This window comes from Centropristis striata, chromosome 19 (genome assembly GCF_030273125.1).
Source record: "Centropristis striata isolate RG_2023a ecotype Rhode Island chromosome 19, C.striata_1.0, whole genome shotgun sequence".
Taxonomy (NCBI): Eukaryota; Metazoa; Chordata; class Actinopteri; order Perciformes; family Serranidae; genus Centropristis; species Centropristis striata.
In genome coordinates this window covers 29,951,730-29,970,936 of record NC_081535.1, presented here as the reverse complement: position 1 = coordinate 29,970,936, position 19,207 = coordinate 29,951,730, and the positions used below count along the sequence as shown (strand labels likewise).

At 38.5% G+C, this 19,207-nt stretch overlaps 1 protein-coding gene across 1 annotated transcript in view; it reads left to right on the top strand.

The window, feature by feature from the left end:
* grk3 (G protein-coupled receptor kinase 3) overlaps positions 1 to 19,207 on the top strand; it is a 94,409-nt gene that overhangs the window by 4,073 nt on the left and 71,129 nt on the right. The window contains exon 2 of the mRNA XM_059357630.1: positions 13,171 to 13,247. Coding sequence (XP_059213613.1) covers positions 13,171 to 13,247 — 77 coding nt within the window. The remainder of the gene's footprint in view (positions 1 to 13,170; positions 13,248 to 19,207) is intronic.

Below are 19,207 nucleotides of genomic sequence, written 5' to 3'. Positions count from 1 at the left end.
ATAAAATTCAAATTCAAATGAAATAGCTCTACAAGAGTACTGGCATGGCGCTGTATCAGCTGCTACGAATAGAAAGATGTCGGTCATCTGATCAGGCATGAAGTTTTGGAGCTCAAATAGAATTGAAATTCAAATCAAATTGCTTTACAAGAGTACTAACATGGTCTTCCTGTGGGGCATTTTTGAATTCCTAATGGAATATCCCACTAAAAACCAACTTTTTGAGCGCCAACACCCTTTGTACCTTCCTCACTCGAGACTCCATTTGCTTGCATTTGTTGCAAGCAAGCTATAAAGAACTAACTGTGCTAACATCAAACAAAAGCTGTATATTTTGGGATATTTTTGCAGATATAATATGCTGCAAAAGTAGGTTTTAAAAGTTCTTATGGATGTTTAAAGAACTTGTTATTGCAGTAAAAATGGGTCACTGTTATTAAATTAAACTGCAGTAAATATAACTGCAATTGTCTGAATGAAACTTTTTAGAGACATCTTGCCGGCCTGCTTGACATCATTTTCTTATATTAAAACATTGTTTTTTTTTAAAGAAATATGCCTTGAAGGAGCTTTCACAGTAATTGGCAGCATTTTACTTAAAAGGGGTCATGTTTAAATATGGAGCCAACCCACTGGACTGATGCTGTTCAGTGGAATACATTTTTACTTTAAATTTGACGAGCATACTGTTGACTCACACAGCAAAATTATTGTCAAAACAGAAAACAATTCGGTATGATTGGTCCCATTTGGACTGGGTAGTCTGGAGAATCTTTTGAATTGACTGGGCGTATTTCTATTGAATCGGTTGATTGCTAATGGTTCTTGCTTTGTTGGACTCAATCATAGTAATATTTCTATATCCCCAGCCAGGACGCATGATTGAAGTTGGCAAATATAATGATGTCATATTGATAGAAATGAAGGCCAAGGCACAGGATGTAAAATGATATTGACTTTAAGGTCAGGAGAATTTATCTGATTAATGAGAAGAGACGTCCTTGGTGTTACAGTTTTATGTCTTGGTGGACAGGGATGAAAAGACTCGGATATGAATGGATCTGGATAGAGTTATTAGGCTTATTTGATGGCCAACCTATTGACTAATCATGTGAACGCGCTGTGTGTTCAGCAATTAAGCAGAGGTGCAATTACTGCGGTTACAAGTAATGTCTAATGCTGCATAGATGGATTTTATCAGCTAATTGACATCAATTAGTTTACAAACATTTGCATAAAACATAGACATTATTGATTGCCAGATGATGGTTAGGTAGACTCCTATTACACATTGGAAAGCTGCTATTTTGGTTGAGTAACTTTCAGCTGATTTTGTTGGTGGTTGTGTATAGTAACTTGGTTGGCGTGGATTATAAACAGAGATGAGTAACTTTATGTTGAAATTGATTACAGTAAAAAAGTTGTTTGTGTGTGCCGCCACGGCCACTTTTGGCTGTTAAGACGGCAACTCACTCAAACACAGAAAACAACATTGCAGGGTTGGGCAGCATCTACCAAATTTACATCAGCGACGTCCACAGTAACGTCACGATGGGCGGTGGTATCATCAGCTACAGTTCCCAATGGATCAAATCATATGGACACAAAACCCACTACAGGAGCTGTATCAGCTGCTACGAATAGAAAGATGTCTGTCGTCTGATCAGGCATGACTTTCTTTGCTTTTACTTTGGATTTGTTTGAAACATTTTTGGGGAGAAGGTGCCAGACCTTTGGTTGCACTTGTGAAATCAATCAGTGCACCAGATGAATGCCAATACAAACTTGTGCGCCAGTGTTTTGGTGTGGACAGGGGTGGGGCTTTGTACCCCTACATGAAAAGTACGTTTTCTTTAAAGAAACAAAATTGCCAGAAATACACAGCGAATCGTAGAAAGAAACTGTAAGAACAGGCATTATTGTGTGAAATTTATTGAACTCTCCGATGGTCCTTGAACAAATCATGGCATATGAATGTTTCTGTTATAAAAAGTAACCAAAACGCAGCTTTATATTGTCATATTTCTCTAAAACCACTTTTTTCTACATGTCTCACTTAAAATTATTAAAAAATAAACCAGTTTGCACTAACTGGATTCTTGTTAAAGTGCAATGTTTGTCTCAGTGGACGTTGGTATCATGCATCAGCCCAACCCTTAACTTTATGAATTTAAATTTGATTACAGTCAAATTTAAGGCTTTTATGAGGACACCAACATGTTCTGTTTGTGTTTTAAACAGCTGCAGTCAATACAAGCGACAACAAGCTGTTAACACCATAACTCACCCAAAAGGCGTACAGCATTGAATGTGTTTTGTTTGTGATGCAGACCGATTAATTTTGGGGTAATTAGGTTTCTCCAGTAGATCTATAAATCTGCATTAGATTCTGCTGTTGAGGTTCGTCTGAAAAAAGTGTAGATGCGTAATAGGTCAGTGTTACTTAAAGTTGTTAGTTAAAGCTGAGTGTCATCATCTTATTTGAAACTGCACACTGTGCTAATGCTCCTCATTAGATGTTTAGTCAAGAATCCAGGTTGCGAAACACTGACGCTGGAAGTTAATCCAAGGTTTGGCAACCATGAGGCGCTGGCAGAACTAAACACAGCAGCAGGCTGTTTGACTGATTAACACATTATCAAGCCGAGAGTAGGAGGCGATCACACAGATCACCTGATGCAGCTGAAAGTGATACCTGCACACACACTTCTTATAATTTTAAACTGCAGCGTGCAGAGGCGTTTCTATATGCACCAACCACAACGAGCTGCTTTTGTGAATGTGGTTTTATTAAGTGATTTCATGTTTGATATGAGCTTTGTTATTTATTGCCAACTATTACACAGGAGCTGCAGAGATAAAAGCCTCAGCTAATGGACTTGTAAAAGCACTATCACACTGAGTAAATCAGCCTGCAAAGCAAGACTCACATAATATGAAAATTTACTTAAAACATGTCACTTAGGTCATTATTATCACAATAATGTGCCCGATCTAACAGGCTGAAATGGCTGCATTATGTTTTTTTTTCTCTCCGCTGGCTTATCACACATATATCATTATCGTGCTTGAGTGCTTCACATGGCTTCAGAGGAATTACTTTAATTTGGATTTTAAAAGATGTGGGTAATGTGAGGAGCGAGAGGGAGTGCATGGAAGGATCGTAGAGATTGGTTGCAAACTTTTATTGTGCATGCACGGTTTTAGCAGCGGCAGTCGCGCATGTGTGAGGGTTTGGGCCGCATGCTTGTTGGGGGGGCTGCAGTTTAAATGTGGCACTTTGGAGATAGCATGGTGCTGCCACATTCTCCGCGGGCCAAGGCTATGTCCTCTGGCAGAGAGGTGAGATTTTGACAGCAACACTGGAGGCCGTTGAGATGAGAGGCTTGGGGGGGAAGGGCAATCAGACGGCACGCTGTTATCGAGAAATCCATATAAGAGACGAGACGTGATGAAGTTATCCGGGAGGTGGAGATACGAGTGAGGAGACGCAGGTGGACATAAAGTGTCCTGACGTCCATTTGATACCATAAAATCAAGAGCAGGATCAATACTGTTAGCAGGTTTCCCATGTTTAGATTGTATCAGCTGTAGTCAGTCGAGGCAACGGTGCACAGAAGTCACCGTTTGGTTCATACTTTGGTTTAGGAAACCCTTAAATAGATAAGGATACATTTCATTTTGTTTCATTTTTCAGGTGTGTCAAAGGAAGATAAAAGCCTCTTGCTGGGGACTGAAGAACCATTTTACCCAAATTATTTTCATTATAAAAACGAAAAGAGCAATCAGAGATCACAGGACTCCGGTGAGACCATGCTCCATCTGGCCGTGGTGGAGAAAGTGATAAATAATTTGTGTATCCAACTCGAGACTTTGGACCAGCTCCAAAACTCACAGGGTTCTTCCTTAGTCCATGCTAAAGCCTTCCAGTTGTTTTTCCTTAATCCTGATGACAAACAAACAGAACCAAAAGTAAAATAGATTTAGTAATGATACACTTCACTCACAACTCAATATTATTAAAAAATTTTTTTTTTTTCTTTATGGAATTAAAGAATCCCTTTTTTTTTTTTTTAAGATTCCTGAGGTAGAGTATAATCTATGCAATGTATATTTCCCTATTTTCGTAAAAGTGAAACAAAAATATCTTGTTTTTAAACCACTTCAAAAAACAAAACTGAAACACAACATGCTTTTTTTCTTACAAAATATTGTTTGCTGTTTCTCAGTTTGATAGCAGAGTAATGCAACACATTGTCCTCATCTTAAACTTTCTCTTCGTTTGGTGTTGGTTTCAGTTTGGCCTTTTTCCTTTGCGGTTGCCCTAAGTATATCATTCTAACACAAGTTTGTTGTGTTAACCTCAGCACCTGTTGCCAATGGTGCAGAAGTTCCTGGGTTGAACTCGCACTTGTAATCTTGTAAACTTTTACAGGACGTGCATCAATCTAAATACGGTGACCCTCGTACCATGACGGTCCAGCACAGATACACAAATGTTAGCCTGAAGTTCACCAAACCACAATATGAAATTGTTGGTTGTTATCTGGTAGAAATGCACTGCAAGCTGTTGTCTGTATGTGTAGCCAAGGCCCAGAGAAAAACACAACTTTGTATAGCTGAAACATATAAAGTTAGCCAACGGATTGCGTCTTCTACTGTTCAAAATCCCGTACAGAAAGTTGATTCTGTTAGTTAAAAACAACCTAATGTTGGCTCATTTTTCCAACTCTGTTCACTAAAGCTAGATAGAAGTCGAGTACTGATCTAAACCTGACGCTGTTAAAGTTTTAGTCACTTAACAACGCCTGCAAAACTCTAACATTAGCAACTGTAATGGTTCTGTCAGGAGCTAAAGTGGAAAGTGAGAGCGGTCAACCGGATCTATTTACATGATATCTGATCTCTTAATAGTCAGACTTACCAGAAGTATTACTGTCGTAATTGAAAACACATCGCATGCATAGAATATAAATTGGTCTGTTTTTTCTAGATGGCTTCCAAGTAACATAAAGTAAAATAATTGAGCTGTGGCAAAATGACTGTTTTATATCTGTGTGATTTATATTTCCAATTTCAATTAGTGTAATATTGATTCTCGTAACATTTTAATATTATTTTGTGGTGCTCTCGGGATGCCCTGTTTTCACAGCGCTGTTTATGTCCCTCTCGGCTGAAGCGGTGACTCATTAGAGAAGCATCAATGGGCCCATTTGACTCCTCCAAGACAATTCTGCCTGAAATACTTGAAGCAGCACAGATACTTGTAACATGTATATAATTTTCCAAGCAGCAGGTCATTGTGAGTCATCACAGTTGTCTCTAACCTCCTTCAGTGCCTTCTGTTTCAGCTGATTTGTCAGTATTTCAGTAGCTTGTTTTTGTCGATTTTTGCAGAACTTGCAGCAATTACTATGATTGCTGATTATGAAATAGATAGCAGTGTGAGTGTTGAGGTAACCAGGAGTTTAGCTTGTCCTGCTGCACACGCTTTGTTGTAAATGGAACATCAGATGAGCACAATGGTGGCTACTTTAATCATGTCTGAGAAACTGTTTAACGCCTCTGAACCTCAAGCAGGTTCAGGGTGTTTCTATGGAATCAGCACAATCATTGCTAGAATTGGACATAACTCAAACATGTCTTTTGTGCAATAACACAGTTATAATGACAATAATAATGATAAATCATTTGGTAGGAATAAAGTATATACAAAACTTTCCCAGGTGTCAAAAAAAATTGAACATATTGAAGTATTGTCACATGTCAGCCTCTCCTGTCCTCTCCTCTCTGCTCTGTGTAAACAGCCTCTCCTGTCCTCTCCTCTCTGCTCTGTATAAACAGATTTTCAGTGAATATTTGTCACGTGACCGTTGGTCTCAGCAGAATTAAATATGTCTTCACAGTGTCTCTGAGGAGCAGAATTTAATGTTTTTAACAGGATCTGGTTAGTGCAAACACTTTATTTGTGTCAGAGATTCTGACACAAATAAAGCTTTGTTTGGGTCACTTTTTTCTAACAGAAACGTTAATAATCAATGATTTGTTCAAGGACTGTTAGTACGTTTAAAATCAGACAATAATGTCTGTTTTTACAGTTTATTTTTGCAATAAACTGTGTATTTTTGGCAATCTTTTTTGTTTTTATTTTCAAGCATACTTTTCTAACCTGCTGGTGGGTTTGGTGTTCGGAGGGTTAAAGGTGCACATTGGCGGTTTTCACAGATATTTATTCTAAAGTTTGTGGCAGTGAATTTGGACAGCCAGTGATTATTTTCATGATTGCAGGATCTGACTGGAGAATAAATGTGGACGTTTGCCCTTGTGTTATCACACATGGTGCCTGATTACTACGACTGCTGTTTTTTTTAGCCAACACTGAGATAGCATTGTTTTTTAATCTCTCGTTTTAGCTTTTTGAGGCCAAAACATTCCTGTAACATGGGGTTAAATGAGTACAAAGGTATCCAAACTTAAACTAAAACCAATCCAAGATCATCTCAGGCTTGATGAGTTGATAGGAAACAATTCCTTGGCTGAAAATTGCTCAATTTGTCTTAGGCGGCTCCACTCACACCCCCTAAGCTAAACCCTACAGTTATTGCAGTCAGGCGCCAAGCGGTAGCAAGAAAAACAGGTTTCAAAGCTAACTAGTTTTCCAGGTAAAGGGACTAACTGCATGTCTTGAGGCTTAAATAAGCTGGGAGAAGTCTTCTGGTCATGTTTGTTACATCAGCTCTGAACAAACATGCAGAATGCCGCCTATCATAGTGGGAAATCCCTTTAAAGTGAAGATTAAAGATCGGCCTGAAATGTATTTGAACAGTTTGGGGCTTTGTTACTGTGTGGCATGTTATCAACACAGTTCAATTACATGCCCACAGACCCAGGAATGACAGTCACATCCTGTTAATATGTTAAATATTTACACATCCACATACTTCCTGCAGTGTTAAATAGTCACCAAGACAATGTTGTTACAGTGTCAGGGGGCAGGCCAGCACATAATCATAGCCGGGCTTTTGCATATACTGCAACTCTTATTTTGCACACATTTAATGGAAAACAAAACGCTAAAAACAGACACAATCAAGTGAAAATAAGAGATAAATGATGAGGATCCTTTACACTGCATGCACCCTGACCTTTAAACTGAAACTTACTCAACTGTGGGTTGTGAATCACCAAACATTTACATTTGCATTACCAATATTAGTGTCACCAGTACTGAAAGAAGCAGCAAAAACTTTACAGTAACAGTAGCAGTACCACGGTTTAGAACTTCAAAATAATATTTGACTAAAAGTACTAAAGCATTTCAATTTAAGAAATAAAAGTAAAACAGATTGGTGCATTAAAGTTTCAGCCGTTAAAGGTGCAGCTAATTTGAATGACTTTCTATCCTGCTGGGTGGCTTGTGAATTTAACTCCGAGGATCAATCCGATCTGCATTCTTGTGGTGTTGGAATAATCGGTGTGAAAATGAGTTCCTGACTGGGAAAATACATAATGCTGCACCTTTTTTTTGGATTATTTGATTTGGGTCCTAGGCAACGAAGATTTCTTTTTGTCATTTAGTTGTTTTTTAATGTTTCTTTGGTGCTGAATGACTGCACATCTCTGGTAATAACATTTTAAGAGATGCTTTTGCACAATTCTTTGTGGTTTTACAGATTTGTCGATTAAATCAACCAGAGAGCGTGAGACTAAAAACTTCTTTAGTCACGAACAGAGCTAAAAATTCTGTTAACGCCTCCTCAAGTTGTAAACCGGGCAAAGGTTTTTGTTCACAACTTGCAGAATTGAAGTCAAAATTCAAAGTAAGTCAAATTAAGTTGTACCTTTCTGTTAAATGTAGAGGAGGAAGAAGTACTTGGATCCTTTACTCAACTTTAAGTTGGAGTAAAAATACCATCTTACCAAATAAAGCAGAAAATTGGAACTTGAATTAAAAAACGGAAGTTTTATCAGCAATATGCACTTAAAGTATCCAATTTAAAATGTCCAATTTCCAAATTTTATCATCAGTGTTATACATGTAAAAGTATTTAAATGTTTCTGATACTTACTGGGGACATTAGTTTTATTGTATAGTATTATATCGTACAACATATGTGTTTTTACTTGTGAAAAGGAACAATAAGTGTATTGCAGTAGTGGATTAGAAGTATAAAGTGGCATAAAAATGGAAATACTTTAGTACAAAATGGACATACTTAATACAGCAAATGCAGACTTCACAATATTTCTCATACCTGGACCACGTTAGACCAGGTCCAGATAGGAAACCACTGTACCTAGACTGCTCAAATCTGGACTAGATTATCTCAGAGAGACCAAACACTCTTTAAAACACAGAAAGCTATATTCTATCTGTGGGAAATGCACTAAATGCAGTTTTGACTGCTTCTTTCATACCTGGACCACTTTAGACCAGGTCCAGATTGAAAACCACTTTGCCTAAACTGCTCAAATATGGACTAGATTATCTCAGATAGGCTAAAGACTCTTTACTTGACATAAAACGAGCATGCTTTATGAAACTTTTCAGATATATGTAGTGTTTATGAGGACATGTAATTAGGTCAGATGACATCGGAGGGTCTCCCACCATCGGCGGGCTGCTTTGTCATCACAGCAGAAGCTTTCAGGCCTTTCTGAAAGGTCACCTAGGCAGCAGAGTGTTGGTTGCTTTTGGCTGATTGTAACTGTGGTCATTTTGTTGGCGAGGTAAGCACGCTCTCGTCTAACTGTGCTAACAGCTGGTCCAAGCTGGAGCAGATGTAATGGAGGCAGAGTTATGTAACGACAGCCAAAAGGAAGGTGCAGTGCATGCTCTTATGGACCTGGTCTGCAGCCAGCCATGCAGGAAACATGTAGCGGGTACAAGTGGTGGGACTGGACTCTTACTCAAGGACGCTTCAGAATATCTTTCTGTGTCCTGACCTCCAGGACCCCTGACACTCTCTATTTCACTCTATTTCACCCTGTCTCTATTTCACCAGGCAAAGTTACAGCTGCCTACTTACATCACAACTTGTGTTCCTCTCAAGTGTAACTGTGGTCCGGTTACTGTTTAAGTAGCTGAATTAATGGTGTTTTACACCTGGATCTGTGGTGGTCAGGAGGAATGAAATGGAACTCTGCACCATGCAGAGAGTTGGTTTCAAATCTGAAGTAGCATGAGGAAGTATGGACAGTTTATAGAGAACAGTTGGCAGTTTGGTTTGAACTTAGACAGTAAGTGATCATTTTCTCACAAGTTTGTGTGCATAATTGGAAAAATTAATTTGAGGAAAATTCTCGTAAAAGTCTTCTCGTCGTAACAACATCTTTGAAAGTCGGTGAAGCTGTAGGTACACATTTCGTTCATCTCCTGGTCCATTTCCTTTGCTCTTCTTCGTCATATTTATATTGCAAATAACTATCAACGTGTTGTTAAAACGCTCTGAGTAATAAAATGCAACACATTTTCTTTGTCGTGTTCATTTATATTGCAGCTAACGGTGCTAACACCAGGGATGCATCAGTCCTGATACTGACTCCGATACCTGGTCTTTGGGTATCAACCAATACAGAGTATCGATCCGATACCAGCGGTTACTTAATAAGCTCTATGCCTCACTGTGTGGAAATGACCGTTTCTGATATTTAATGTGTAAAGCAACATCAGGCCTAACATTGTTACATGTGGAATTACAATTTAGTTTTAAACATTTAAATGCAGCAACAAATTGCTCAAAACTTGGAATTATGAAACAAATACAACTGCATAAAATGTGAACAAAATGTAAACATTAAATTGCAATGAAGTCATAAACAAGTAGTGCAAACAAACTTTCAAAATAAACACAAACAGTCATAAAAACTGCAACAGTGTGGAAAGAGCTCACAGTTAACTGTTGACTCTTTGCTGATGCGACCACAACAATTTGTTGTTTTTCATTTCAACAAAGAAGAGAGAAGCTTGGATTAAAACATAGTACTGCATATTGTTTACTGCTTTAATAATGTTCTGAATGTCGTATACGGCACCTTTAAAGCTCCTGAACACCTCATAAAAATGATTTCCCAATTCGGGAACTGGGACCTTGGCAAAGCTATTCTAGATTATTTTCTAATGATGACACGTGTTTAATGGCCGTAGACTTTATTGATTTCATCTCTTTAACATTCTGTAAATTGTAGATTAACACCACTATCTGTGTCTCATTCATTCCCTCGTGACGAGCCTCCCTTCATAAATCTCCCTCCACATAGCTGTAGATAATATTGCCTTATTTATCACTGTGTTGCCAGCACTCATTATGTCCATCAGTGTCACAGCAGGAGGCTCTTTGTTTTCCGCTCCGGTCATCTGCTCCCGTGAGCTAATGTTGATGTGTGAAGCTGCTGCTGCTGCTGCTAACTGAGCTTTTCTTTGGCGTAGCAGCTCACAACAAGGTCTGTGTGCTATTGAGAACAGCTCGGAAATTGTTGTTGTGTTTTTTGAAAGACGTGCTCCTGTTAAGGTCTTAAAATGTTATTTTTCAACACTTGTCAATGTCTCAAACCAGCTGGATATGACTGGTACTGAAGTAAGAGCGTTCATGGCTGAACTGACATTATAAAAAAAAATAACCCATGTGGTGCATGATTCAATTTTTTCTGTGCACCTGTGTGTTTTCATTGCCCAAAGCTGCCTGAACACTGTCTGCAGGTTTACTGATAGATAACCTCACCAACCATACAAGCTGCATCTGAAGCATTTCTCACGCTGTTTTTAATTCCCCAAAATAAGACTGTTCTTTAATAGTACATGTTACCAACTGTTTAACCTTTTGAACCCTAAAAATCATTTTAAAGGCATTTTTTGCTCTCTTGCAGCTCTATGGAGTCAGCACAATCATGGCTAGAAGTGGGAACAACTCAAACATGTCATTGTGCAGAATAACACAGTTATTATAATAACATAAATCATAATACAAGAAAATTACACAGGTTAAAATATTTTTTTAAATAGAATAAAATAGAATTTATGTATAAACACTTTTCCAAGTGCCCACAAGTATCACGAATGTTGTAAAAAAATATATTTTTTTTCTCCATATTTTGTACATATTGAAGTATTGTCATGTTTCCAGGCTCTCTTGTCCTCTCCTCTCTGCTCTGTGTAAACAGATTTTCAATGAATATTTGCCACATGACCGTTGGTCTCAGCAGAATTAATCATGTCTTCACAGTGTCTCTGAGGAGCAGAATTTAATGTTTTTAACAGGATCTGGTTAGTGCAAACGCTTTATTTTAAATGACACATGGAGAATAAAGAGATTCTGACACAAATAACATTTAAAGCTCTGTTATGGTTCTTAACTGAAGATCCGTTCAAGGACTGAAAACTTCAAATTTCTATGTTAATTCCTGTTTTTACAGTTTCTCTCTACAATAACAGTGTATGTTTGGCAATTTCTTTTAAAGAAAACATGCACATTTGATACTTTTACTTTGGTGGAGATCACAGTTAATATGGCTTCCAAAGTGTCGAGGCGTCACACAAAAATAATAAAGAATCAGCTGCTGATGATTCAGCGAGCCACACAAACAGGCCTCCTCCAAAAGAGGAAGTGTTTACTTCCTAGGTTCTTGTTCCTGTAGCTGCAGTTGAAATGTTGCATCCACTGCTCCTTCCCACTCTCCCATTAACAATCTGCCCGCACATAAAACCAACTGGGACTACTGGTCCGCCTCAGAGAGGTTTCTGAGTGGCCAGTGGTCCCAGTTTAGGCCTTGTGAATTGGATCGACTTATCGTTTTAGTGCTGGTTTACAGTGTCTTGATGTTTTTATTTGCTCAGGAAAATATATAGCTGACAATAACAACATTGTCTCTGAAAAGGGAAGGAGGTAAATTTAGCTTTATTGCTGTGAATCTATGTCACAAAGGACACTGACACATACTCTGAGGCAGCAGGTCAAAGTTCTTACTTGACTAGTAAATATTTCAACATCTTCCTTATGGATTAGCACTAATTGTTGTGCAGACATTCATGTTTCCCAGAGGATCAATCCTACTGATTTTAGTGACCTTCTAAGTTTTACTTTAGCGCCATCAGAAGGTTAATTACTGTGGTTTAAAGTAAAATATCCCAACATCTACCTGATGGATTAGCACTAATTGTTGTGCAGACATTCATGTTTCCCAGAGGATCAATCCTACTGATTTTAGTGACCTTCTAAATTTTACTTTAGCGCCATCAGAAGGTTAATTACTGTGGTTTAAAGTAAAATATCCCAACATCTACCTGATGGATTGGCTCCAGTTTTTGTGTGGACATTCGTGCTCCACAGAGGGTGAATCCTACTGACTTTAGCGACCATCAGGAGGTTAAGAACTATCGTTTCAAGTGAAATATCTCAGCAACTATCAGATGAGTGGCCATTCAATTTGGTCCAGACTTTCAGGTTCCCCCCAGGATGAACTTTGGCTATTAGTTTTTCATCTGCAGCCATTATCAGGTCAACAATTAGACATAGTTTATAGATATTGTGATGGTTGTATAACTCAGCCAATATCATTTTGGTCCAAAAATCATACACATTATGTTAAAAACAGCTTCTAAAGTCTTTGGCATTTTCTTTGGACCTAGTCCTGGAAGCAAAAGGTTCTTTGTGATTGCGTTATTTGTCTTCTGGGACAGAAAACAACAGTACCTCTGCATGTGAGCCAACACTATCAAAGTGCAAATACTGCAGAAATGATGACCTCGTCCCAAGGAGCCAGGGGTTTTTCTTACACATGCTCAGTGCGTGCCTGGCGGAGGTGTTTGTAGGTGAAGCCTGGCCTCTTCTCTCTAGTGCATGCAGAGTGCTGGTGTGGTGTTAATGGGCCCACGGAGGGGGTGCTAATTGATTAATTCTCCCAACTCTACTTCTCATTAACACCCGTTCCCAGGATAGCATGTATCTCTCCTGGTCTCCCCGCAGTCTCCCATGTGTCCCTCGTCCTTCCCCGCAGTTTGACTGTCGGGGGGGACAGGTGGCTGGGAGAGTCCTAAACCAGGGCCGGGATTGCAGATGGGAGTCGGAAGAGGGAGATGACAGGACGTGTCCGAGATTAGGTTATGTTGTTGCTGAGTGAAGCGGTGACGGCGGTATGTGTATTAATCCCCTTCTCCTCCTTGTGTGTTCGCAGTATTCGCAGTGTGATGCAGAAGTACCTCGAGGAGAGAGACGAACTGACATTTGACAAAATTTTCAACCAGAAAATTGGTAAGTCTCAATGTTTCTTTATTATTATCACATTAAGGAACATTTAGAAGGAATCAGATGAAATCCTGCAGACATTATGATAGAATCAGCAGCAGATAATTAAATAAAACGATTGTTGAAATCTGTTTTATTTCATTCACACAACCGTTATACATGACTCCTCTGAGCTGCTGAACACTTTACACAGACATATTATCTCAACACAAAGCCCACTGGCTTCTTCTCAGAGCCACCTGCAGGTCAAAGTTTTCACACAGCAGGTGAAATATCTCAACATTTACCTGATGGATTGGCTCCAGTTTTTTTGCAGATATTCATGTCCCCCAGAGGTTGAATCCTCCTGATTCTGGTGAACTTCTGACTTGTACTTTAGCGCTATCAGGAGGTTAACAATATTGGTTTCAAGTGAAGGATCTCAACAGCTACCTGATGGGTTGGCACCAATTTTTGTGCAGACTTTCATGCTCCTCAGACCATGAATCATACAAACTATGGTGACCCTTTTCCTTTTTCTGTAGCGCCATCAGCTAACTGTGGTTTCAAGCTTAATAGCTCAACATCTACCTGATGGATGGGCACTAGATTCTGTGTAAGCATTCTTACTCCCCAGAGGATAAATCTTACTGATATTGGTGACCTTCTAACTTTTCCTTTAGTGTCATCAGGTGGTTAACAACTGTGGTTTCAAGCCTAATAACTCAACATCTACCTGATGGGTTGGCACTAGATTTTATATAAGCATTCATGCTCCCCAGAGGATGAATCCTACTGACTTTTGTGACCTAATTTCCTTTGGTTATATCAGGAGATTAACAACCGTGGTTTCATGTAAAATATCTCAACATGTGCCAATCCTGATGGATTGGCACCAATTTTTGTGCAGACATTCATGTCCCCAAGAGGTTAAATCCTCCTAATTTTGGTAGCCCTCTGACTTTTCCTTTAGTGCGTAAGGAATTTCGCAATTGTAGTTCAAGTTAAATATCTCAGCAACTATCAGCTGGGTTGCAGAGCAGCAAGACATTCATGTTCCCCTTGGGATGAAATGTAATAACTTTGGTTATTAATTTTTCATCTGCAGCCATTATCAGTTCAACAGTTTTAATAGAGATTTTCATCATGTTGTTGGTCATTGGTACATAATAGTCTACACAGTGTTTCTGCCCTCTTAGCCGATAATGAAAGAAAATGCACATTTCTGTTTAATTTTAGTTATCTTTAACTTGTTGAATCCGAATAAAGATGAGATAAAATGCTCTCTGTCAAACCACAGTGCTGTGCGGTTTTATTAATGCCAGGTGTGGCTGCTGCATGACACTGTGCAAATAATGTTCACCTTAATCTGCCAGATCTCAGATCACATCTAGTAAATTGATTGCCTGTGGTCGGAGGTGAGGCGTTGACTCGTTGTTATTAGTCCTGCTGGGGATCTTCAGTTGCTGCTTGTCCTCACATCCAAACCCACAAAGCTTCTTCTACATGTTAACGCCATAACTCCTCAAATAAACATGTTCTGTGTTAAGTATTTGTATGTATTATTTGATTGGTGCTCAGCAGCAGAGCGCCTGAATAAAAACACTCACTTTCTGAAGCACTGGGAATCCAAGATAAGGATTTTTCAACATCGGGATGGTTTTAGATTCTTATAAATATCTTTCTGTAGCATGCATACAGATACCTGCGGTCACCTCGACGTGCAGAGTTGCTGGTTACATGGCGAGGCAGCTTTGTTGTGTGTGTGCTGTCAGCTTTGTTGATGCAGTGGCTTGATGCAGAGCGTCATGTTTCCTGCTTCCTCCTGCCCTCCAGTCGGTAGCTGTGCCTGAGCGCTGGCTCCTCTGAGTGTTTCCACTCCGAGCAGACGGGCTGTGTGCCAGCAGTTGTGGCGTACTGGGGGTACCAGGGGACCACAGCCGCCCTGCAGGCTTCTGCTAGGTTTACTTACTGTTCTAGGTCTCAGCCCCCCTGTGACAAGAGACTGCGCCAATTCTCCCGGCCTCCTTCTCTTTTTGACTCCAGCTTTCCCGCTGTCAGACTTGTTGCTGTCTGTAAGTTCAGTATCATCACCTCACACTACCTCTCTTCTACTCTGAGTGAATATTAAATCACATTAATATTAGACACCAGTTTAAAACCCTTCCACAATACTTTGAATACTTCTGCTCGGGTTCTGACAAAACAATGGAGAGTAATGTGTTTTTGCTCTGTGCTGGCTTTTTTGAAAATTACATTAATGGACTTAAAACATGCTTACCGGTAATTGTGTTTTGAGATGAAACAAGAGCAATTATTTTGATACGTGCCAGATATGTTCTGGTTCAAGCAACTCAAATGTGAGGAGTGTTTCATGTCATTGTAAAGTGAATCTCTTTGGACGACAGCCTGAACAAAACAAGCTGTTTGATAACTTTATTTGACAGACAAAGACAGACCAATTAATCCATTCATTGAGAAATAGGGAAGATGAATAAGTTGTGAAAATAAGCTTTATTTGTCACAGTCCGGTTCACACAAACAATGCAACTCTGAGATTATCTCGAAGACCCAAAGGAGCTGTATATTCATGTCCCCCAAAGGATGAATCCTTCTGATTTTGGTGAACTTCTGACTTTTACTTTTGTGCCATCATGCGGTAAACAATTTTGGTTTCAAGTAAAATATCTCAACATCTACCTGTTGGATTGGCACCAATTTTTCTGCAGATATTCATGTCCCCCGGAGGTTGCATCCTCCTGATTTTAATAAACTTCTGACTTTTACTTTAGCGCCATCAGGAAGTTAACAATTTTGGTTTCAAGTGAAATATCTCAACATCTATCTATTGGATTGGCACCAATTTTTCTTCAGACTTTCATGCTCTTCAGATGATGAATCTTACAAACTTTGGCAACCCTCTGACTTTTCCTCTAGTGCCATCAGGAGGTTGACAACTGTGATTTTAAGCTTAATATCTCAACATCTACCTGATGGGTTGGCACTAGATTTTGTTTAAGCATTTGTGCTCCCCAGAGGATGAATCCTACTGACTTTGAACTTCCGACTTTTACTTTAGTGCCATCACTAGGTTAACAACTGTTGTTTCAAGCTTAGTAACTCAACATCTACTTGATGGGTTGGCACTAGATTTTGTGTAAGCATTTGTACTCCCAAGAGGATGAATCCTACTGACTTAAGTGAAATTCTTTTCTTCAGTAATTCATGCTAGCAAGGTTTGATACAGTAAGCTAGTTTTGCTCAAATTAATACTGTGTATGTATTTCTGTGTGTTTTATAATTGTTACCGCAACTTTCAGTTTGCAAACTGAAGCTTTATCCAACTTAATTCTCAGCTCATTGGCTTATTGACGTACGGCCAAACAGAACTGAACGCTCGACCTGCTTCAGTTCAGTGATTCTGATATGCAGTCAGAGATGAGATCACAATTAAAAAATACTCAGATCAATTAAAAATTCCATGTGATCGACCAAAATCTTAACGACCATTAATCGATCGTCAGTATTAATTATTCCCATACCTAGACGCTGGATTTGTCAGAGAAGGTACTGGAACAGCAAGAGACTCAGTTGTTTATGACCAAAATTGCAATTTCTGCCAGTATGGTTATAGCATAATGTCATCATGTGCACGCCCTCACTTAAACAGAGCATTTCCAGAAGACGAGAAGGTTTCTGACATGGACAATCTACTTGGTACTGTCCGGACCTGATTCCCCGGATATTGTCTGTAGTTCATATTGGCTCAAGATATTGTTCCAAACTTAATTTTTTGTGTGTTTGTTTACCTCTTCCACACTTGAGATGGCTTTGGAGTTGTGTAACTTTTTTCAGACACAAATATTTACATAAAACATGACAAACACTGAACAAAGAAGCAGTAAAAAGCAAATTTTGTCCAATGTTTTGACCCAAATCACAAAACAAACAAAGCTTTTCCTCCTTGGGGGGAAAACTTTTAAACCTGTTTCTACAGCCGAAGGGCATTTACTGGAACTTTACTGTGAACAAACATATTTACTTCTTGGTTCAATTCTGCTTCACGTAACTCTCCACACTGTAGTCATGTTTTCTAAAGATTATACCAAACATCAACAGACCATCTTGAACACTGTGAGCTGAGCAACACAACAATTACAGTTTTGAGACAGAATAAAGTAAATTAAACCTCCAAAATCAATATCTCACCACACTAATCCGGGTGTTTTCTAATGAGTCTGCTCTCAAGCTGCATCATGTCACATTTATATCTGATGTTTGGAAGTTCCCGCTCATAAAAAGGAGTCTGAGCTTGTCTGGAGGCTTTACATTTTTAGAATTAAAAGGACTTTTTTGTCCAACTTAAAGCCCCAAACACCCAAATGCTAAATATACATCTTTAATAAAGCAGGAAACATAAAGCTCCTCAGATTTCTGAGCATGTAATCAGTGAATGTTTGACATTTTTGTGTTGTTTGTGATGGGCGAAGGCTCTCTGCTTATCAGACTGCCTGTCTCAGCGTCTTCCTCTGAGCCGACCCCGTCCCCTGGTTGTTACTGGTCATTAGTCGGGCTCTCGGGTCTCATTAGCTGCTCCTCCAGAAAACACTTGATATAAGTCCAGTCAGTGTTCCTCTGGGACGTTTACATTCCAGGTAATCAACAGGCAGCTGAGTAATAGTTAGTTTGGTGTTTGTTACAGCAAGCCGAGCACTTTCTCTTTCAGAAGCTTTCATCATGTGTTGATTTCCCCCGACCAATCAGAGGAGACGGACGTATCTGTCCCATCGTTGTCATTTTCTATTTTTTAATGCAGAAGCTGCAGCAGAGCTCGTTAGAGCCGTTAACTCAATGCTGGGGTGCATTTTATTAAAAATTAAATCACCGTATTTTATTCCAATACAATTATTTTTAAATTTGGAAATGCAATAAAACAATAATGAAATATTTACTAAAAAAATAAATAAATAAATTAATAATAAAAAAACGAAAATGAACACATTTTAAAAAAAATACAATAAAACATTAAAAACAATACCAATAAAAACAACAAGAAAGAAAACAAAAATATATAAATGCTGACAGAGTTGTAATACATTTTAAATTAAAACCCATATTAAAAATGTATAATTTATTCTCAGAGCCTTGAAATAATATTTTATTCCAATTAAATTCTTATTTAATTGGAAAATGCAATAAAAACAATGTTACATAATAAAATAAAATAGTAGAAAATTTACAAACAAATCTTAATTAATAAATCCATAATAAATACAAAAATGAACACAATAAAAAATAAAATGATAAAACATTAACAATAATACCAATGAAACCAACAAGATAGAAAACAAAGGTCTAATACACTTTTCTTTAAAGCACAGATTTAAAAAGTCTTTAATTTATTTTCAGAGCCACAAGATCAGAAAGCAAGAATTTTATATTGCATGTAAATAGTTTGAGTTTTGACATTTAATATTAATATATGCAATATAAGCAACAAAAATGGGACACTTTTCTCATTTTTTGGCCAACAAGGGCTCTTTTTTAGTGAAGTTTGCTCACCACTGCCTATAGAGTGACGTAAAAGTGTATCCGATTTAGGAGCACATATTAGATATGTTTGTGCTGTTCACACTGTTAAAAAAAAAAATTAGATCCAAATCATATATATGAGCAAAAAAAATCAGATTCAAGCCACTTTACCTGCAGTCTGAATGTAGCCGATACAGATGAGCACATGCCTGAATTCTGATGAATTCAAACACATCATACCAGTTTGATGTGTTAAAATGATTGATAAAATGATGATATTCTTATCTCACCCAACACTTTGGTTGTCATCAGTGATGTGAACATAACAGTTTATTTCCACGTCTCTTCATGATCCGCCGTGCTGCTGCCAAGCCTCCGCCCTGCTTTAATTCTCCCTCATCCTCTTCTCGCTGTGCATTAACAGAAGGAGAGAGATGTGAAGGAGCAGTCAGTGT